We start from the raw sequence: 16815 nt of genomic DNA, 5'->3' as shown, positions 1-16815 counted from the left end.
CTGCAGGTCAGAACTACAGTAATTTTAATTTTCTTATTCTTGCTTACTTGTATTTTCTAAACTTTCTATAATGATTATGTATCTTTTTTTGGAGTAGGGGAAAAGGTCATTTAAAAAGAAAGGAAAGAAGGAGGGAAGGAAGCAAACAAGCTAGCAAGCAACTAAGATAGAGACTGTGAACCTGTGAGCTGCCTCATGTGTGGAGTCGAAATACTCTCCCCATTTTCTTAAAATGGCTTTTGAATAGTCCTGAAAATCCAAAATTAATACTTAGTTAGGAGATCACTTAGTTGGGAGTTATAGAAAACTATTCTTGCCTAATTTTATATTGAAAAATGTTATAAAAATATTACAGGATTGGTATGGATATTTTTTAAGTTGTCTTACTCTGTGTAGGTTTTAAAGAAAATACTAACTCATTTTCAAAGAACGCTAGTAGATAATATACATGAAATATATTTGCTTAAGCTGGCTCTAATAAGGCGGGATGTTAAAAATATGTAAGTCAAAAATAGAGCTTAAGGACAGCTTACAGGAAAAATCTTAAGAGACGTTAAATAAATTAAGCTCTGAAGAATTAAAAAAGCATAGCTCAATCCCAAATAACAAGAAAATAATGATTCAAATTGCTAAATATAATGTTACAAAATGTCTCTGAAATAAAGAAGATATATAAAAGCAGAACAAAGAATAAATTTATAAAGCAACACTACACTGGGTAATTTGTATCCAACTGAAAGCTGAAACATTTTAGTTTTATGAATGAGAATGTGAGGAGACTGTAGGGAACATATAAAACTAAAATGTTTCGGGGGGCCGGCCCCGTGGCCGAGTGGTTAAGTTCGCGCGCTCCGCTGCAGGCGGCCCGGTGTTGCGTTGGTTCGAATCCTGGGCGCGGACATGGCACTGCTCATCTAAACCACGCTGAGGTGGCGTCCCACATGCCACAACTAGAAGGACCCACAACGAAGAATATACAACTGTGTACCGGGGGGCTTTGGAGACAAAAAGGAAAAAAAATAAAACCTTTAAAAAAAAAAAACTAAACTAAAATGTTTCAACTTTCAGTTGGATACAATCTCCTCACATTCTCATTCACTGCTGTTTTTCTTGCTCACTTTAAGCTTTATCTTTCCGAAAGAAATACTAAAATATTTAACAGGATACACAAACAACTGTATAGGTGAAAACCACTTCTCAGACATATTGCCTTCAGAAAGAGAAACTCAGAACTCTCAAAAATCACTTAAAAGAACTAATAGAGAATTGATTTAAAAATACTTTCAATATTTCATACTCACAGCAATATTTGACACATACTGGATCCTATTTCAGATTTGGCCTAAACATAAAAGAGAAAAGTTTATTTGCACAGGCATGAAACTGAAGCTTTGTTAGGCCATTGTATTTTAACTACCTTGATTTAAAAGACAGATGTTTTAAATATATAATGCAACACCCCTCTTCATTCAAAGTCTTCAGAGCGTTATGAAATTTTTGAAGTGAAGTCAGTGAAAACTAAACATATACATCTTTTAGCAAGAATTTCAGAAATAATAATTGGCTAAAGATCACTTAAATTATTCCCTCAGGAATGAATAACCCATTAACGAATTAATAGACTTTACACTCTTGTTAGAGAGTTTCTTTAAGCTCTTTTTGGGCACTTTGACTAGAGCTCATTACCACCTGTTAGTCTATAATTTGACAATTATGTGTGAATTATACAAATTTCAAATCTGCAATGGCCCTCCAGCAATATTTTAATGGAATAACTAATATAAGTAAACCAGAGCATAAATTTAAATTATCAAACTCTCTAAGGCAAAAAACAATTAATAATTATCCTTTTATTAACCTATTTTATTATGAAATATCTCCTACATACAAACAACATATATAGAATATATTTAAAGGATAAAGAGTTTTAAACAATCTATAGACCCACCATCCAGTTAAGAGAGAAGTGCATGAATAGCATAGGTCCCTCACAAAGCCCTCACAGGCCTCACCTTTCTCATTCCCTGGTGGAAACTATTACCTTGAATTTTGTGTTACTTATTCCCCTACTTTCTAAAAATGTATAGTTTTACTACTTCTGTATGCATCTTTTGAGCAATAGATTGTTTTAGTTTTTGCATGGTTTAGAATTTTGTACAAATGGTGTCATATAATATGTACTCTTCTGAAACGTGCCTTTTTAAGTAGGACGCAAAAAGCACAAACTGTGAAAGAAAAATCTGATACAACTGTCTTAAAATAAAAAACCATCCATTTATCCTTTCATTTTCCAGGTAAACTTTACTATAACCACATTTAGTGTTTTCCCCTAATTTATGTATTAGGGAAAGCAAGACCTTTTGAACTTAGAACACACTAAATTTCACATTCAGTGAAATTATATTTTATAAAGTACTTACACAAATGTACTACACTAAATACAACATGAATACTATTCATCAAATATGTAAAAAGAAAGTGTTTTGGTTAAGGTAAATTAAAAATTCTGATTTTTTTTCTTTAATCTTTCCCAAATATTTTTAATCACAGACCAAGAGCCCAAAGTGATACCCAACGCTAAGAAGACTGAAATGCTTCAACTGCTGGCAGGAGAGTCTTTTCAATGCCTGTTATCCTGAAAAGTATAGTCAAGATATAAAACTGTATGATCTCAGGTTAAGTGAATCCAATTTCTTTCTAATGTATGTAAAAGTCACATTTCAAGGGGCAAGTTTGTTACATAAGTAACTGAAATGAAAATTCTACCTACTGTCATCCATAAACATTGATTGCTTTTTTTTTCAATCAAGGTCCAGGCAGAACACTGAAGTTTTGCCACTTATTTCCTTAAAAGGGCTTTAATTACAAATTTACCAGACTGAATGTTCCATATTCTTCCCTGAGAAAATGCGTCAAAAACCCTAGCAACGTTGTCTGGTCTCCCCAGGTCCAACGGGCTTGATTGAGGTAGGATGAGATGGGAAGGTAGGTGTAGGGCAGCAAACCAGCAAAGCAGCACAGACTCAACTTCAGCAAAGAGCCCAGGGAGAGTTCCTGCACGAGAGCACATTGCATCGTCACCGTGTTTATTCAGCGACTCATCCTGGGCCTTCAAGAACACATCGAGGAAAACATCAGATATGTTTACTCAGAGCTGATCTCTCAATTCATATTAAGTCACCACAGAACACTATGTTAAACCTTCTGATTACTGTGGATTACTAGAAAATTGCATCAGCCTGAACTTCTTCACATGGCAGGTGAAATACGAGCGAAGCAAATAATACTAACGAAGACTCATGAGTATCATGTTTATTGCATCTTTTACATTTAAAACCATGTCATGACACGCAGCATTGCACAGCTGAGATAACTCACTTGGAAGTGATGAAGTTGTTTGGCTAATTTTGAATATATCCCAAATATGGTTCTATTACCAATTCACTTATCACCTCATCAGGAGTAGGCTTCAACTACATACTCTAATACGATTATACATTGACAATATGATTGTTCTACAAGGGTTTTGGACATTTCATGGAAATACCTGGCACAAATGAAACTAGCTTTTAAATAACCTCCCAGCTCATCCAAAAGCTCTTTTTTTCTCAATTTTACATGTAGGCTGGAAGGAAATTTTTGATGTTCTATGTAACAATGTTGCTTCATGTGAAAATATATTTCTCATCTGCACACTTCTAAAACAAAGGACAATATTGACAAAGTCTTATAAAGATTAAGTCCAAAAGAATTCTGGTATACTAGAAAGATTCAAATATTGGTTGCTTTAGCAAGTGGGAAATGGGGTCTCTTACAAATATCATAATTGGAAATTGCCAATTTTTACTTTAAAAAAAGGGGAAATTCATATGTGACTATGAATTCAAGAACTAAGGTTCACATTCACCAGAAATAGAGCAAACAGTTGACTTATATTAGTATTTTCAAATAAATATTCTTAATTGAAAATGGAGTGCTTTTATTATTATACTGATTTCATTTGATATTTCTAAAGTAGTAGTGAGATGCATAAAAAATGATGGCATAAAAAGAGTAAGAAGTAACTAATCGAACAACATGGCTTTGCTATTCTTAAAAGCAGTTTTAAAGAAAGTAAATGTTTATATTTTAGCAGTTTCTGCATATTATAAAGTTCAACTTAGAATGGCAAGATGCAGCTGCTGCTGAATTTTCCTTTTGTGTGGGAAACAAACAGGGAGACAATTACATGAGCACTATTTCAGAGGGCCCAGGAAAGTGGTTCTGAGTCCCAGCTGCACATACATTAGAATCACCTGGGGAGCTTTGTAAAACTATCAAGGTCTGGGCCTCACCCCAGATCAATTAAATCAGAATTATTTTACGGTGGGAGCAGCATAAATACACACACACACACACACACAAATATATATATACATTAATACAGGTATGTATATACAGGCATGCATCGTTTAATGACCTAGATAGCGTCTGAGAAATGTGCTGTTAAGCGATTTCGTTGTTGTGCAAACATCACAGAGTGCACTTGGACAACAGAAGGTATAGCCTACTACACACTTACACTATATGGTACTAACCTTATGGAACCATTGTCCTATTTGCAGTCTGTCGTTGACCAAAATGTTAATGTGGCGCATGACTGTATGTGTATACATGCAATATATATACACACATTTACTTTCTTAAAGCTTCCCAGATAATTTAACTGAGCAGTCAGGGCTGCAACCAACCGACTTCCTGCTCTGCCTCAAATCACCTGACCAGCGAGACAAAACTATCCTTTCACTTCATTGGTAGACCTTATTTTCTAGCCTCTGCTACTTAAACAGTGGAAATGAAAGGTCCTTTGAAGAGTGATACTTCGCAAAATTTCATCATTCATCAGTAGCTGACCTAAGTACAGGGCAAACAGGCTCTCAGACCAGGCTCCTAACTTGTCAACTCTGAGTCTTGCATGGTTTAAACAAAGCAAATGGCTCTCCTTTCAATCAACTAACACAAAATACATGCTTTTTAGGTTCTTGCCAGAGAATGCACTTCTCTGATATCTGAAAGCAACTACTCTGATGTCAGAAGCCTGGCTAAGAGTGACACCATCAAGATGGCAATATACAGCATCCCCAACTTCAGTCCTCATCACAAAAAGACCAACAGCAACTATCCATGGACAAGACACCATTGTGAAAATCTCAAAATCTAGAGGCGAGGCTGAAGCACGTCCCCAGACCACAGAGACTGAGAAGGATCACACTAGAAGTGTCAGAGGAACATTCTGATCACATCGCACCTCCCCCAGGCCAGCACAGCGTTGCACAGAGAGGGCGCCCCTGGGGCTAGTTTTCCCAATGGGAAAAGAGAGTCCCGAGTGGACATCCACCTCCCCTAGCATTGCAGGATGCTTCCCAGGAGGCCCACTCTGGTCTCACCTCATAGGGACCACTGAAGGGGGATCTGTGGCGCTCAATCAGTGGGCATCAGCTAGAGATGGAGAAGGGAAGTGGGGCTTACAAAGCAACCAGCGCTCAGATCCTGGCAGACTGCATTCCTGCCTGCTGGAGCAGAGATCCCAGCCAGTGGGTCTGCCCATCTGCAGAGTGGAGCCAGTGGCTGATCCCACCCTAAAATAATTCTGATTTAATTGATCTAGGGTATATCTTAACATAATAAAGCTCTCATATTCTAAGCCCGCAGCGTATATCATATGCAATGGTGAAAGGCTGAAAGTTTTTTTTCTAAGATCAGGAACAAGACAAGGGTGTCTACTCTCACCACCCCTATTCAACATAGCACCAGAAGTCCTAGCCAGAGAAATTAGGCAAGCAAAAGAAATAAAAGGCATCCAAATCAGAAAGGAAGAAGTAAAATTGTCTCTGTTTGTGGATCATATTATCTTATTTATAGAAAATCCTAAAGACTCCAACAAAAACCTGTTAGAACTAGTACACAAACTCAGTAAAGTTGCAAGATACAAAATCAATGCACAGAAATTAGTTGCATTTCTACACACTAACAACAAACTACCTAAAAAAAATAAGCAATCCCATTTACAATAGCATGAAAATAACAAAACACTTAGAAATAAATTTAACTAAGGAGGTGAAAGATCTATAAAACTATAAAACATTGACGAAAGAAATTGAAGAAGACACAACTAAATGGAAAGATATCTCGTGTTCATTGATTGGAAGAATTAATATTGGTAAAATGTCCATACTACTCAAAGCTATCTATAGATTCAATGCAATCCCTATCAAGATTCCAACAGCAATTTTTAGAAAAATAGAAAAAAAAATTCTAAACTTTGTATGGAACAACAAAAGACTTTGAATAACCACAGCAATCATGAGAAAGAAGAACAAAGCTGGAGGCATCACACTTCCTTATTTCAAACTATATTACAAAGCTATAGTAAACAAAACAATATGGTACTGGCATAAAAACAGACACATAGACCAATGGAACAGAATTGAGGCCCAGAAGTAAACCCATGCATATATAACAAGGGAATCAAGAATACTCAATGGGGAAAAGATAGTCTGTTCAATAAACAGTGTTGGGAAAAATGGAGATTCACATGCAAAAGAATGAAACTGGACCCCTATCTTACACCACACAGAAAAATTAACTCAAAATGGATTCAAGACTTAAATATAAAATCTGAAACCATAAAATTCCTAGAAGAAAACATAGGAAAAAAGCTCCTTGACTTTGTCATGACAATGATTTCTTAGCTATGACACCAAAAGCACAAGCTATGAAAGCAAAAATAACAAACGGGACTACATTAAACTAAAAAGCTTGTGTACAAAAAAGAAATGATCAACAAGACAAAAAGGCAACCTACAGGAGAAAATATTTGCAAACTGCATATCTGATAAGGGGTTGATATCTGAAAAATATAAGGAACTCACACAACTCAACAGCAAAAAAACAAATAATCTGACTAAAAAATGGGCAAGGGACCTAATAGATATTTTTCCAAAAAATATATTCAAATGGCCATCAGATATATGAAAAGGTGTTCAACATCACTAATCATCAGGAAAATGCAAATCAAAACCACAATGAGAATAGCCTTACACCTGTTAGAATGGCTATTATCAAAAAGACAAGAGGTAAGCGTTGACATGGATGTGGAGAAAAGGGAGCCATTGCACAACGTTGGTGAGAATGTAAATTGGTGTAGTCACTGTGGAAAACAGTACGGTGGTTCCTCAGAAAATTAAAAACATAACTACCATATGATCCAGCAATTCCACTTCTGGGTATATATCCAAAGGAAATGATACCACTGTCTTGAAAAGACAGCTGTACACCCATGTTCATTGCAGCATTATTAATAAAGCCAAGATGTGGAAACAACCTAAGCGTCTATCAACATATGAACAGAAAAAGGAAATGTGGTGTGGAATGGAGTATTATTCAGCCATAAAAGAAGGAAATCCTGCCATTTGTGACAACATGTATTGACCTTGAGAACATTATGTTAATGAAATAAGTCAGACAGAGAAAGATAATTACTGTATGATCTCACTTATATGTAGAATCTAAAAAATGGAATTCATAGAAACAGCATAGATTGGTGGTTGCCAGAGGTGGGGGCTGAGAGGTGAGGGAAATTAGTGAAAGTGGTCAAAGGGTACAAACTTCCAGTTATAACACAAATAAGTTCTGGGGATGTGATGTACAGCATAGTGAGTATAGTTAACAATATAGTCATGCACTGCAAAATGACGTTTCGGTCAACGATGGACCACATATACAATGGTGGTCCCAGAAGATTAGTACCATGGAGCTTAGGTATGTAGTAGATTATACCATCTAGGATTGTGTAAATACACTCCGTGATGTTCGCACGATGAAACCGCCTCAGGACACACTTCTCAGAACATACCCCTTTCGTTAAGCAATGCATGACTACTGTATTGTATGTTTGAAAGATGCTAAGAGAGTAGATCTTAAAAGTTTTCAACCCACACACACAAAATTGTAACTATGTGAGGTGATGGAGGTGTTGGTTAACTTTATTGTGGTAATCATTTTGCAATATAGATAGATTAAATCATCACATTGTATACTTTAAGCTCACACAATATTATATGTCAATTATATCTCAATACAGCTGCAAAAAAAACTAAAAGAGGAATGAAGACTAGGGAAAAAAAAGAAGCCTGGCTAAGATGACTGATATCAGGATGCACTGATATGCATCTCCATCTGTGCATCCATCAATTCACAAGAAAAATATTTGGGCCTCCTCAGGTGTGTATTCAATAGAAAAGTCTTCACTGAGTTATACTTTTTCATATCGTATCTCAATTCTTTTAACCAAGGGCTTATATAATAAAAAATTATATAAAGAACTCTATAAAATCACTATTAAAGACACTGCCTGTCACACTGTTTAACATCCCTTACATAAGGTCTTATATGATTGACTTAATAGAATTCAGTTCCAAGAAAAAGTTGGTCTTTCCTGTCAATTGTTATGTTTCCTTTTCATTTTTTTTAATCACATAAAAAGAATTTTAAAAGCTCCACATTACCCTTTTTGCTTTGTTGCCAAGAAGCTAAGAAAGAAAATGCATTCAAGTGTAGTAACTACAATTATCTAAAGCTTTGGTATAATTATTTCCCTATTTCTATATAATAATTTTATTATGTGTGTTTTTCTTAATATAATTCTGATTATAGCTGGGTATAAGTGACAAATAATGAAATGATAAACTAAGGTGGCTGAGGTGTAATTAACAAACAAACAATAAAGTAAGTGAAATGACTCCAGTATTGGTTTTGTATATGGACTATTTTAACCTCTGCGAGGAAGACTGATAGAACAGAGTTTCTATCTTTCCAAGAACTAGTGTCTAACTCTGCTCCCTGCCTTCTCCTTGCCTTACGTCTCCATTGCCTAACAAATAATTTTCCTATATTGCTCTATACCGCCATCTAAATTACTAATCATTTTTCCTTTCAGAGAAAGAAGAAACTAAAATAAATCGTTTTTAACTCTAAGAAAATCTGTTCTGAGAAAACAGGACTGTTATTTACCAGAGATGTTATTGTTTATTTCACAATGGCAACAATGGTGTCTGTTGTGTTGAGAGCTGAATCTCCAGCACCGAGGCAGCTGCTGGTACCGAGCAGGCACTCAACAAACAATTGGATGAGTGAATGAACTATTATTAATACACTATTCTTCATCGTAGAATGTAGAATAAAACCATTGAGGACATTTGCTATTTTTTTTTAAGTCCCTTTAGCCTATTTTCATCAAGTTGTTGTTCAGAATCCATAGGAAAATTATGAAACAGACCAGATGCCACTGCAATCAATACTGCATAATTTTTGTAAATCCAATTTTTTCAGTCAATGTTGTTAGGGCCTAAGGTTATTTATGCTTTATATAAAACTAAAAAAAAATTAAAGCCCCATGTTTTCTGATGCCATAAATGCTATATCGTGCTTAAATAAAATATTATGATTTTTTTTTTACAAAATGCAAAGACCTACCTTCTCTTTTAAAAGTCGAAAGAGAATCCATGGTACTATGCACAAAACATAGAGCACTATTGTGTGCTGATTACATAAGCTAAGGCCACAGCAGAAAGCACCAATTTTGGCTATCTGAAAATAAATAAAAGAAAAAAATCCAAGCTAAACATTCACCCAAAACTCTACATAAGCACAATAGTAAAAAGCTATTCTTTACATCAAAACCAAGTATTTGTACCACCAGCAGGTTACAATCAACCTCTCAGATGCAAGAAGTCAGGCTTTAACAGTCACTAATATTTAACACCATTATTTTTTATTAATATTTTTCATTCTCACCAAATCATTGCAGTTTGCCCTTAAATGACTGTCTTCAAACTAAGTTTTAGAAAGTCCTGTATGGTGACTAGATGAGTCCTAAAAGTAATAGGATATCACATAATTCTTATTCAAATAAAGTTTATAACTGAAGTTCAGCAATTCTTTCTACCTTTTCTCCTATTAAATTAAATAAATGAAATATAATACTTTGTAATTAGAAACCTGGTTATCCATGGGTGGTGTTTTTGCTTTTTTTGAACATGCGTTATTTTCATAATCAGTAAAAAAGTTAATTTTAAACCAAAAATAAACTTTCACAGCATCACAGATCTGTTTACAGAAACCACAGACGAACCATGATGTTCTTGTGTTTCTGTAGTCGTTACCGACACAAAGCTGCCTAGACTAGGATGATGCGGCTCTTTCCAACGCGCAGACTGTAAGCCCTCAGAAGACAGGCTTCCTTCACATTTCAGACGATTCTGACGCGAGCGTTTGCCTTACAATTCATTGCAAGCTCTTCCAAACTATGTCATTTTTACATCTGATATTCTCCTTTCAGTTAGAAAAAGGACAAATTTGATCTTTTTGCAATTAAGGAGCAAGTCAATGTACCATAATGATATATAATTTGAGAGGGTCAATCCAGAGCTTCGCATCTTAAGATCACACACATACACACACACAAACAATGAAGGAACTATCTAACAAGCCTGTCTTTCCCATAGGACTCAAAAGGGATTTCAGAATCCTCTCATTCTCCAAAAAACTTTTGAACTCTAAGAGAAAAAAAAAGTCCCATGTTTTATAAAGGCTCTCATGGTTCACAGTAAAAGAACTGAGAATATCTTCTCTCTTAACATGCCTAGTTTACCTTGACAGTAATCAGAATAGATAAACAGTATCTAAACCGAACTTAAAAAGAAATACAGCATCTGTCTAAAAATTAAAACAAAAAGTGACTTCACTTTGATCAAAATAGGTTACCTTTGATCTTTCTTCTGCAGTTGCTGCCTCCTCAAAATGTACAGTAAGAGCCATAAGCAGCCCCACAAACAGATTGTTTAAGCTAAAAACCTCTGCTGCAATGGACCACTGCCATGTTAGACGAGAAAATGAAAACACCCCCGCAGCAAGGATTCCTCCAGCATATGAGCCAGAAAGCCTGCAAAGACAGATAACATGAAATCTTCTTTCCCAACAAAAAGAACTGACTTTATTTTCCTTTTTATAAACTGTAGCAGCAGAAATTATGTCACCCAGCACTATCCCAACATATTATATGGTTAATACATTACTTCACGTAAAATTTCTTTCAAAAGATTTTAATTAGGAAGTTCATATATTAACCTATTAACAAACAAACAAACAACCCTGCTGGAATCCTGTGGACTGAAGGAGGTTTAGTTATCAGATCTAACCTCTAGGATTCAAGCCAATTCAGAAAGCCTGAAGAGATAGCAGCCAGAGAGATAACAAACCTATGTCATTTTTCTTGCTGCATCTATGAAGAATAATGATGGTCTGGTGAATGCTGAAATACGTTTAGTTGTAGAAATTAATGAAATGGCAAGATACCTATTCAAGAACATTCATTCTCACTTCTTGTGGAAGTTTGGATCTAGGTACTTTCTACAATTACCTCCCAGCACATGGCAAAGGTTACAATATGTGGTGATGTTAAGATTTTTTAAGCTCTTAGTTTCTGATGATTTCTTCTTCACACAAAGTTGAAGTTAAAAATGATATATTTTTTAAAGAGACAGATGAGAATGTGAGTTTTAATAACACAAAAAGAATCAAATGCTATACTTGGAAACAAATTTCTCACCCCAAAATGCCAACAAGAGCCATATATTTCAAATCAATCAGGAATCTGGATCTTGGTTCAGAGATATGATTTGAGACTGGTAATGTGGCTGAATATACCAGAGCATATCAAACCAAAACAACTTTATATTTCACTATAAATCTAAAAACAAGAAAATTAAAGCTATTACTGAATATCTATTTCTAACAAGTGTTATGAAATTCAGAAAGCATTACTGTGTCTAATAATTAGGGTATTATATGGCCCCATGTCATTACTTTTTAACTACATTGTTTTGTATAAAAAGTTACGGAGTAATTCTATGGCTTTTAACCAACTGCTATAGAAAAGTTAAAATAAAAATTTGAGTATCATCAAACATGTTTTCTTTTGAGTTTCTCTTTGCAATTGTTCCTGTTTTCTTTCCCTTATAAAAATCATCAGTTTCCTACTTATTTCAGAGGCCCTCATTCTCCCAGTCATCCTGATTCAACACACTAAAATCATTTCTTCCTTCCAAAGTACTTTCCAAATTTATTTCAATTTGTATTCCTACTGCCTTAGATTCAATTATTTTAATAGTTTCCTAACTTGTCTTCTGTTTTCCACTCTATTCTGCAATATAGCATCAGATTAAACTTCCTAAAACATACTCTTTATGACTACCTAGCCCCAAACTTAAGAACTCTTCATTGCCTATGGGATAAATTCTAAATGAGTCAGCCTGGAATGTAGGTTCCCAATAAACTGGACCCCACATAGTCACTAATTACCAACATTATCTCCATCTACTAGTCAGGCTACTCAAAACTCCCTAATAAGACATGCCTATTCCTAGCACCACACCTTTGCTTATGCTGTACCCCTGAAATGAATGCCCCCTTTGCTCCTTTCCATATAGTCAAATTCTACTCTTTTCTCAAACTGCTCTTCAATTCCCAGGTTTCTAGCCCATCTCTGAACATCTACAGCATTTAATTGTCTTAACAATTATTTTGACGCTGTTTTTGAAATGTGAACTGGAGTTAAACTTCACTTATATTGGAAGCATCTAGCCCCAAGCACAGAAAGGAAACAGTGAATGAGAGAATGAATTAATCTTAAAGCATTAGTAACATTTTTAACAGAACTTCTAAGTTCATCTGTGAATATTACTTTGGGAAGTCAGCATAAGATACAAGATTCCCCCCTCTACTTAAAACATAAATTAGCATTCTTGGAGAAAGGACTGATTCCAGGGCTGAGGGAGCTCAAGTAAAAAATGAATCCAAAACATCTTGTGCCAGAAAGTAAGGAAGTGCTCAAACAGGGATATGACAACAGGACCCAGGAGGTAGCTGAAAGGGGCTCTCACAGGCCAAACTGGGGATAACTTGACCACCAAAATAATTATAGTAATAGAGTGTAACCCAATGAATAAACAAAAACCCATGAAGCTATACTGATGCACATACACGGAGGAGACGGGAACGTCCATAGAAAGTTAACTAGTAACTAACAACTGTAGAAGAAGGGATGGCATCAGAAATCACCATTTGACAACCATCATGATAATCATCGATGGATACCAAACTAGTGGGCTAAAGTTTTGCAGTAACAGAAATACGTACATAGTCTAAAGGTATCTCTTTATAAACAGATTAATTAAAACGGAAAAATGTTAGCCTTACAGTGGCAAAGGTGGCAGACGCAATCTCAACCACATGATCAAAGTTAACAGCCCAGCAATAGGATAAACATCATATGCTTCCTGACCTATTCCAATGAAAAGAACACAGCATCATTTCTATGGCATTCCTGCCAAAAATGCATTACCTGAATCTAAGCATGAAGAAACAACAAACTCAAATTGAAGGACATTCTGCCAAATAACTGGCCTGGATATATCAAAAAATGTCAAGGTCTAGAAAGACCAAAAAAAAAATCATGAAGAACTGCTCCAGATTAAGAAGACAAAAGGGATATGACAAGAGAATTAAAGGCGTGATTTGGGATTTCCTTCTGCTATAAAGTGCATTATTGGGACAAGTGGCAAAACTGAAGCAGGTCTGAAGATCAGATAACAATGTTGTATCAATGATGATTTCCTGAGACCTGCACTGTGGATATGTAGGAAAATGTCCTTGTTTTAAAGAAACATACTCGGAAGCACTTAAAGGTAAAAGGGGACCATGACTGCAGCTTACTGTTAAATGGTTAAAAACAAAACAAAACAACACACATATGCACAGGGTCAAGAATAAGCAAATGTGGTGAAATATTAACTTGTGAGGAACCTGCGTGAAGGGTATACAGAGTGGGCTATTCTAGCTACTTTGCTATAAATCTGAAGTTAAGTCAAAATAAAAAGTTAACAAAATAGGGGCTGGCCCCACGGCCGAGTGGTTAAGTTTGCGCGCTCCGCTGCAGGCGGCCCAGTGTTTCGTTGGTTCGAATCCTGGGCGCGGACATGGCACTGCTCATCAAACCACGCTGAGGCAGTGTCCCACATGCCACAACTAGAAGGACCCACAAAGAAGAATATACAACTATGTACTGGGGGGGCTTTGTGGAGAAAAAGGAAAAAAAAAAGTTAACAAAATAAATCAACATATTCCTGAGATAATAATTTGCTAACATTTATTGAGTTTTGCCTGCCATGCGTCAGATATTCTTCTAAGTGCTTTCCTTATAGTAATTCATTTAATTTTTACAATAACCCTATGAGTGGATGCCATTTATCTTCTTTTTTCAAATGAAGAAACTGAGGCCCACAGAGGTCAAGTAATTTTTCCAAGGTCCTATGGCATTTAAGTGGCAGAACCAGGATTCAAATCGTTAGTCTAGCCATTTAGTCCCATTACAGCATGGGGTAAATGATGGTTATTTAATCTTAATGTCAAATAATTTATTCTAGATTAATGATATACTGTATTTTTACTTGGTTAAATATGTACATCCTGGAGTGAAGAATAGAAGTTTTATAGATTATTAGAATTGTATTTATTTTTACTTTATCAAAACAACACACTACCAGCTTGAATTATATTTAACATCTCTCAAGACTGATTTTAACCTTTTTTTTGAAAGGGAAATAGGTCAAAGTTTAAAACCATGAGACAGTTAATTAAGGAGAATTGAGAAGAAAGTCCTGATATGTAGAATCCTCAGGAAGAAAACTCACTAACCTACAATGATTTTTAACAAGTTATTATGCTTCAGAAGACATCCCAAAGTGTTTGAATTATTGACACTAATTATTGAAATTATGAACTATATTAACTGCCTTTCCAAATATTTCATAAGGCTTTAAAAATTGAAGAGAGAAAGGTAAAATTATCAACTTCAGTGATAAAATCTATCCAGTCACCTGAGCCTATTACACATAGTTACATGCATTAGCATTTTATTGAAGACTGATCCCACATCAGCAAGGAGTACAATCTGAATTTTCTCCACCCCCACCCCCACCCCCACCCAAGTCAGAATGGTTTTGCAATGAATAATCCATATACTCTTTCATCTGATTCTCCTTGATATCAGGAAATAATTTCTAAGACTGCTGGGTAAGGTTATAAAAGAGAAGGCAACCAACTGATTATAAAACCAGTAACAGAAATCAAACCTATAATCTTGATCTTTTTAGCATCTCAAATGAGCTTGCTTAGAAATCAGACTAAGTCTATAGGAATTTGGGTTGCAATCCTAATATAAATTGAAGACAAAAAGAGTAGTGGATCTTTCGGTTTTTGCTTTGCTACTCACCATGTAAAGTCCCTTTCTACGCTTGAGGGATGCCCAGTTTATGAGGCACAGCCCCCTCCTATTACACCACTGAAAACACAAGATACTTTCCGGTCTTCCTTGCAGGTAGAGCATGAGTGTAGGTCCTGGGCTCTGCCTACCAGAAGCACCTGCTCCATTCTTTGAATTGGAAACTCCTGAGGCAAAGAAGCAGGGATGGGGCAGAACCTACTGAGACATGGCTGGTGGCATTAATGTGTCATTTCCATAGACGATGATGGCAGACTTTCAGGGGCAATATTCAGAATCCAGGTCAGTGCTGGAGGTGGAAGCTGGGGTGTCCAGTGTCCAGAGATGGCAGCGGTGGTGGTTTCACTAGAACATACCTGCCTAGAACTCCAGATGTTTCAGGCTCAGAGCCTGGTAAGCCAGCCCTCCTAGAAATTCTGCAAGCTCTCCAACTTCCTTCTTTTCCTCTTTCTTTTTACAATTCTAGAATTGAAAGTTTCCTTTTGTAAAAAAGACAGTTTTACTGATATATAATTCACATATCATAAAATTCACCCATTTAAAATGTACAATTAAAGATTTTTGGTGTATTTACAGATATGCAACCATCACCACAATTTTTTTTTTTTTTTTGCAGGGGAAGATTCATTCTAAGCCAGTATCTGTTACCAATCTTCCTCCTTTTTCTTCCATCCCCCCCACCAAGCCTCAGTACATGGTTGTGTATAGTTGTAAATTCTTCTAGCTCCTCTATGTGAGCGGCCACCACAGCATGGCTACTGACAGACGAGTGGTGTGGTTCCACATCCTGGAACTGAACCCAGGCCGCCAAAGCGGAATGCACCAAACCTTAACTGCTAGGCCATCAGGGCTGGCTCACCAGTCAATTTTATAATATTTTCATCACCTCAAAAACAAACCCCATCCTGTTTAGCTGTCACCTCCCTACTCCCATCCCTAACCCCACCCCAGGTTTAAACAACCACTAGTCTACTTTCTGTCTCTATAGATTTCCTTCTTCTGGACTTTCACATGAATGTAATCATATAACATGTGGACTTTTGTGACTGACTTCTTTTACTTAGCACAGTGTTTTCTAGGTTCATCCAACTTGTAGCACGTATAAGTATTTCATTCCTTTTTATAGCTGAATTAATATTCCACTATATAGATTTACCACATTTTGCTTATCCATTCTTCCACTGATGGATATTTGGGTTGTTTCCACCTTTTGGCTATTACAAATAATGCTGCTATAAACATCCATGAACAAGTTTTTGTGAGGACATATGTTTTCATTTCTCTTGGGTATCTAGCTAGGAGTGGAACTGCCAGGTCATATGGCAACTCTGTTTAATTGTTTGAGGAGCTGATAGACTGTTTTCCAACATGGCTGCACAATTATACACTCCCACCAGCAGTGGATGATGGTGCTGATTTCTCCACAACCTAGTGAA

At 36.0% G+C, this 16815-nt stretch overlaps 1 protein-coding gene across 1 annotated transcript in view; it reads right to left on the bottom strand.

Moving 5' to 3' along the window:
- The window catches only part of TMEM260 (transmembrane protein 260), a 67970-nt gene that overhangs the window by 31831 nt on the left and 19324 nt on the right, over window positions 1-16815 (bottom strand). Inside the window, exons 4-7 of the mRNA XM_023627787.2 lie at window positions 10804-10981; window positions 9514-9627; window positions 2875-3054; window positions 1302-1342 (exon numbers count right to left, since the gene is read on the bottom strand). Of these exons, the coding sequence (XP_023483555.1) occupies window positions 1302-1342; window positions 2875-3054; window positions 9514-9627; window positions 10804-10981 (513 nt within the window). The remainder of the gene's footprint in view (window positions 1-1301; window positions 1343-2874; window positions 3055-9513; window positions 9628-10803; window positions 10982-16815) is intronic.

Source organism: Equus caballus, chromosome 24 (assembly GCF_041296265.1).
Source record: "Equus caballus isolate H_3958 breed thoroughbred chromosome 24, TB-T2T, whole genome shotgun sequence".
NCBI lineage: Eukaryota > Metazoa > Chordata > Mammalia > Perissodactyla > Equidae > Equus > Equus caballus.
Note: the sequence above shows the minus strand (reverse complement) of the source record. Positions and strands in the feature narration are given on the sequence as shown.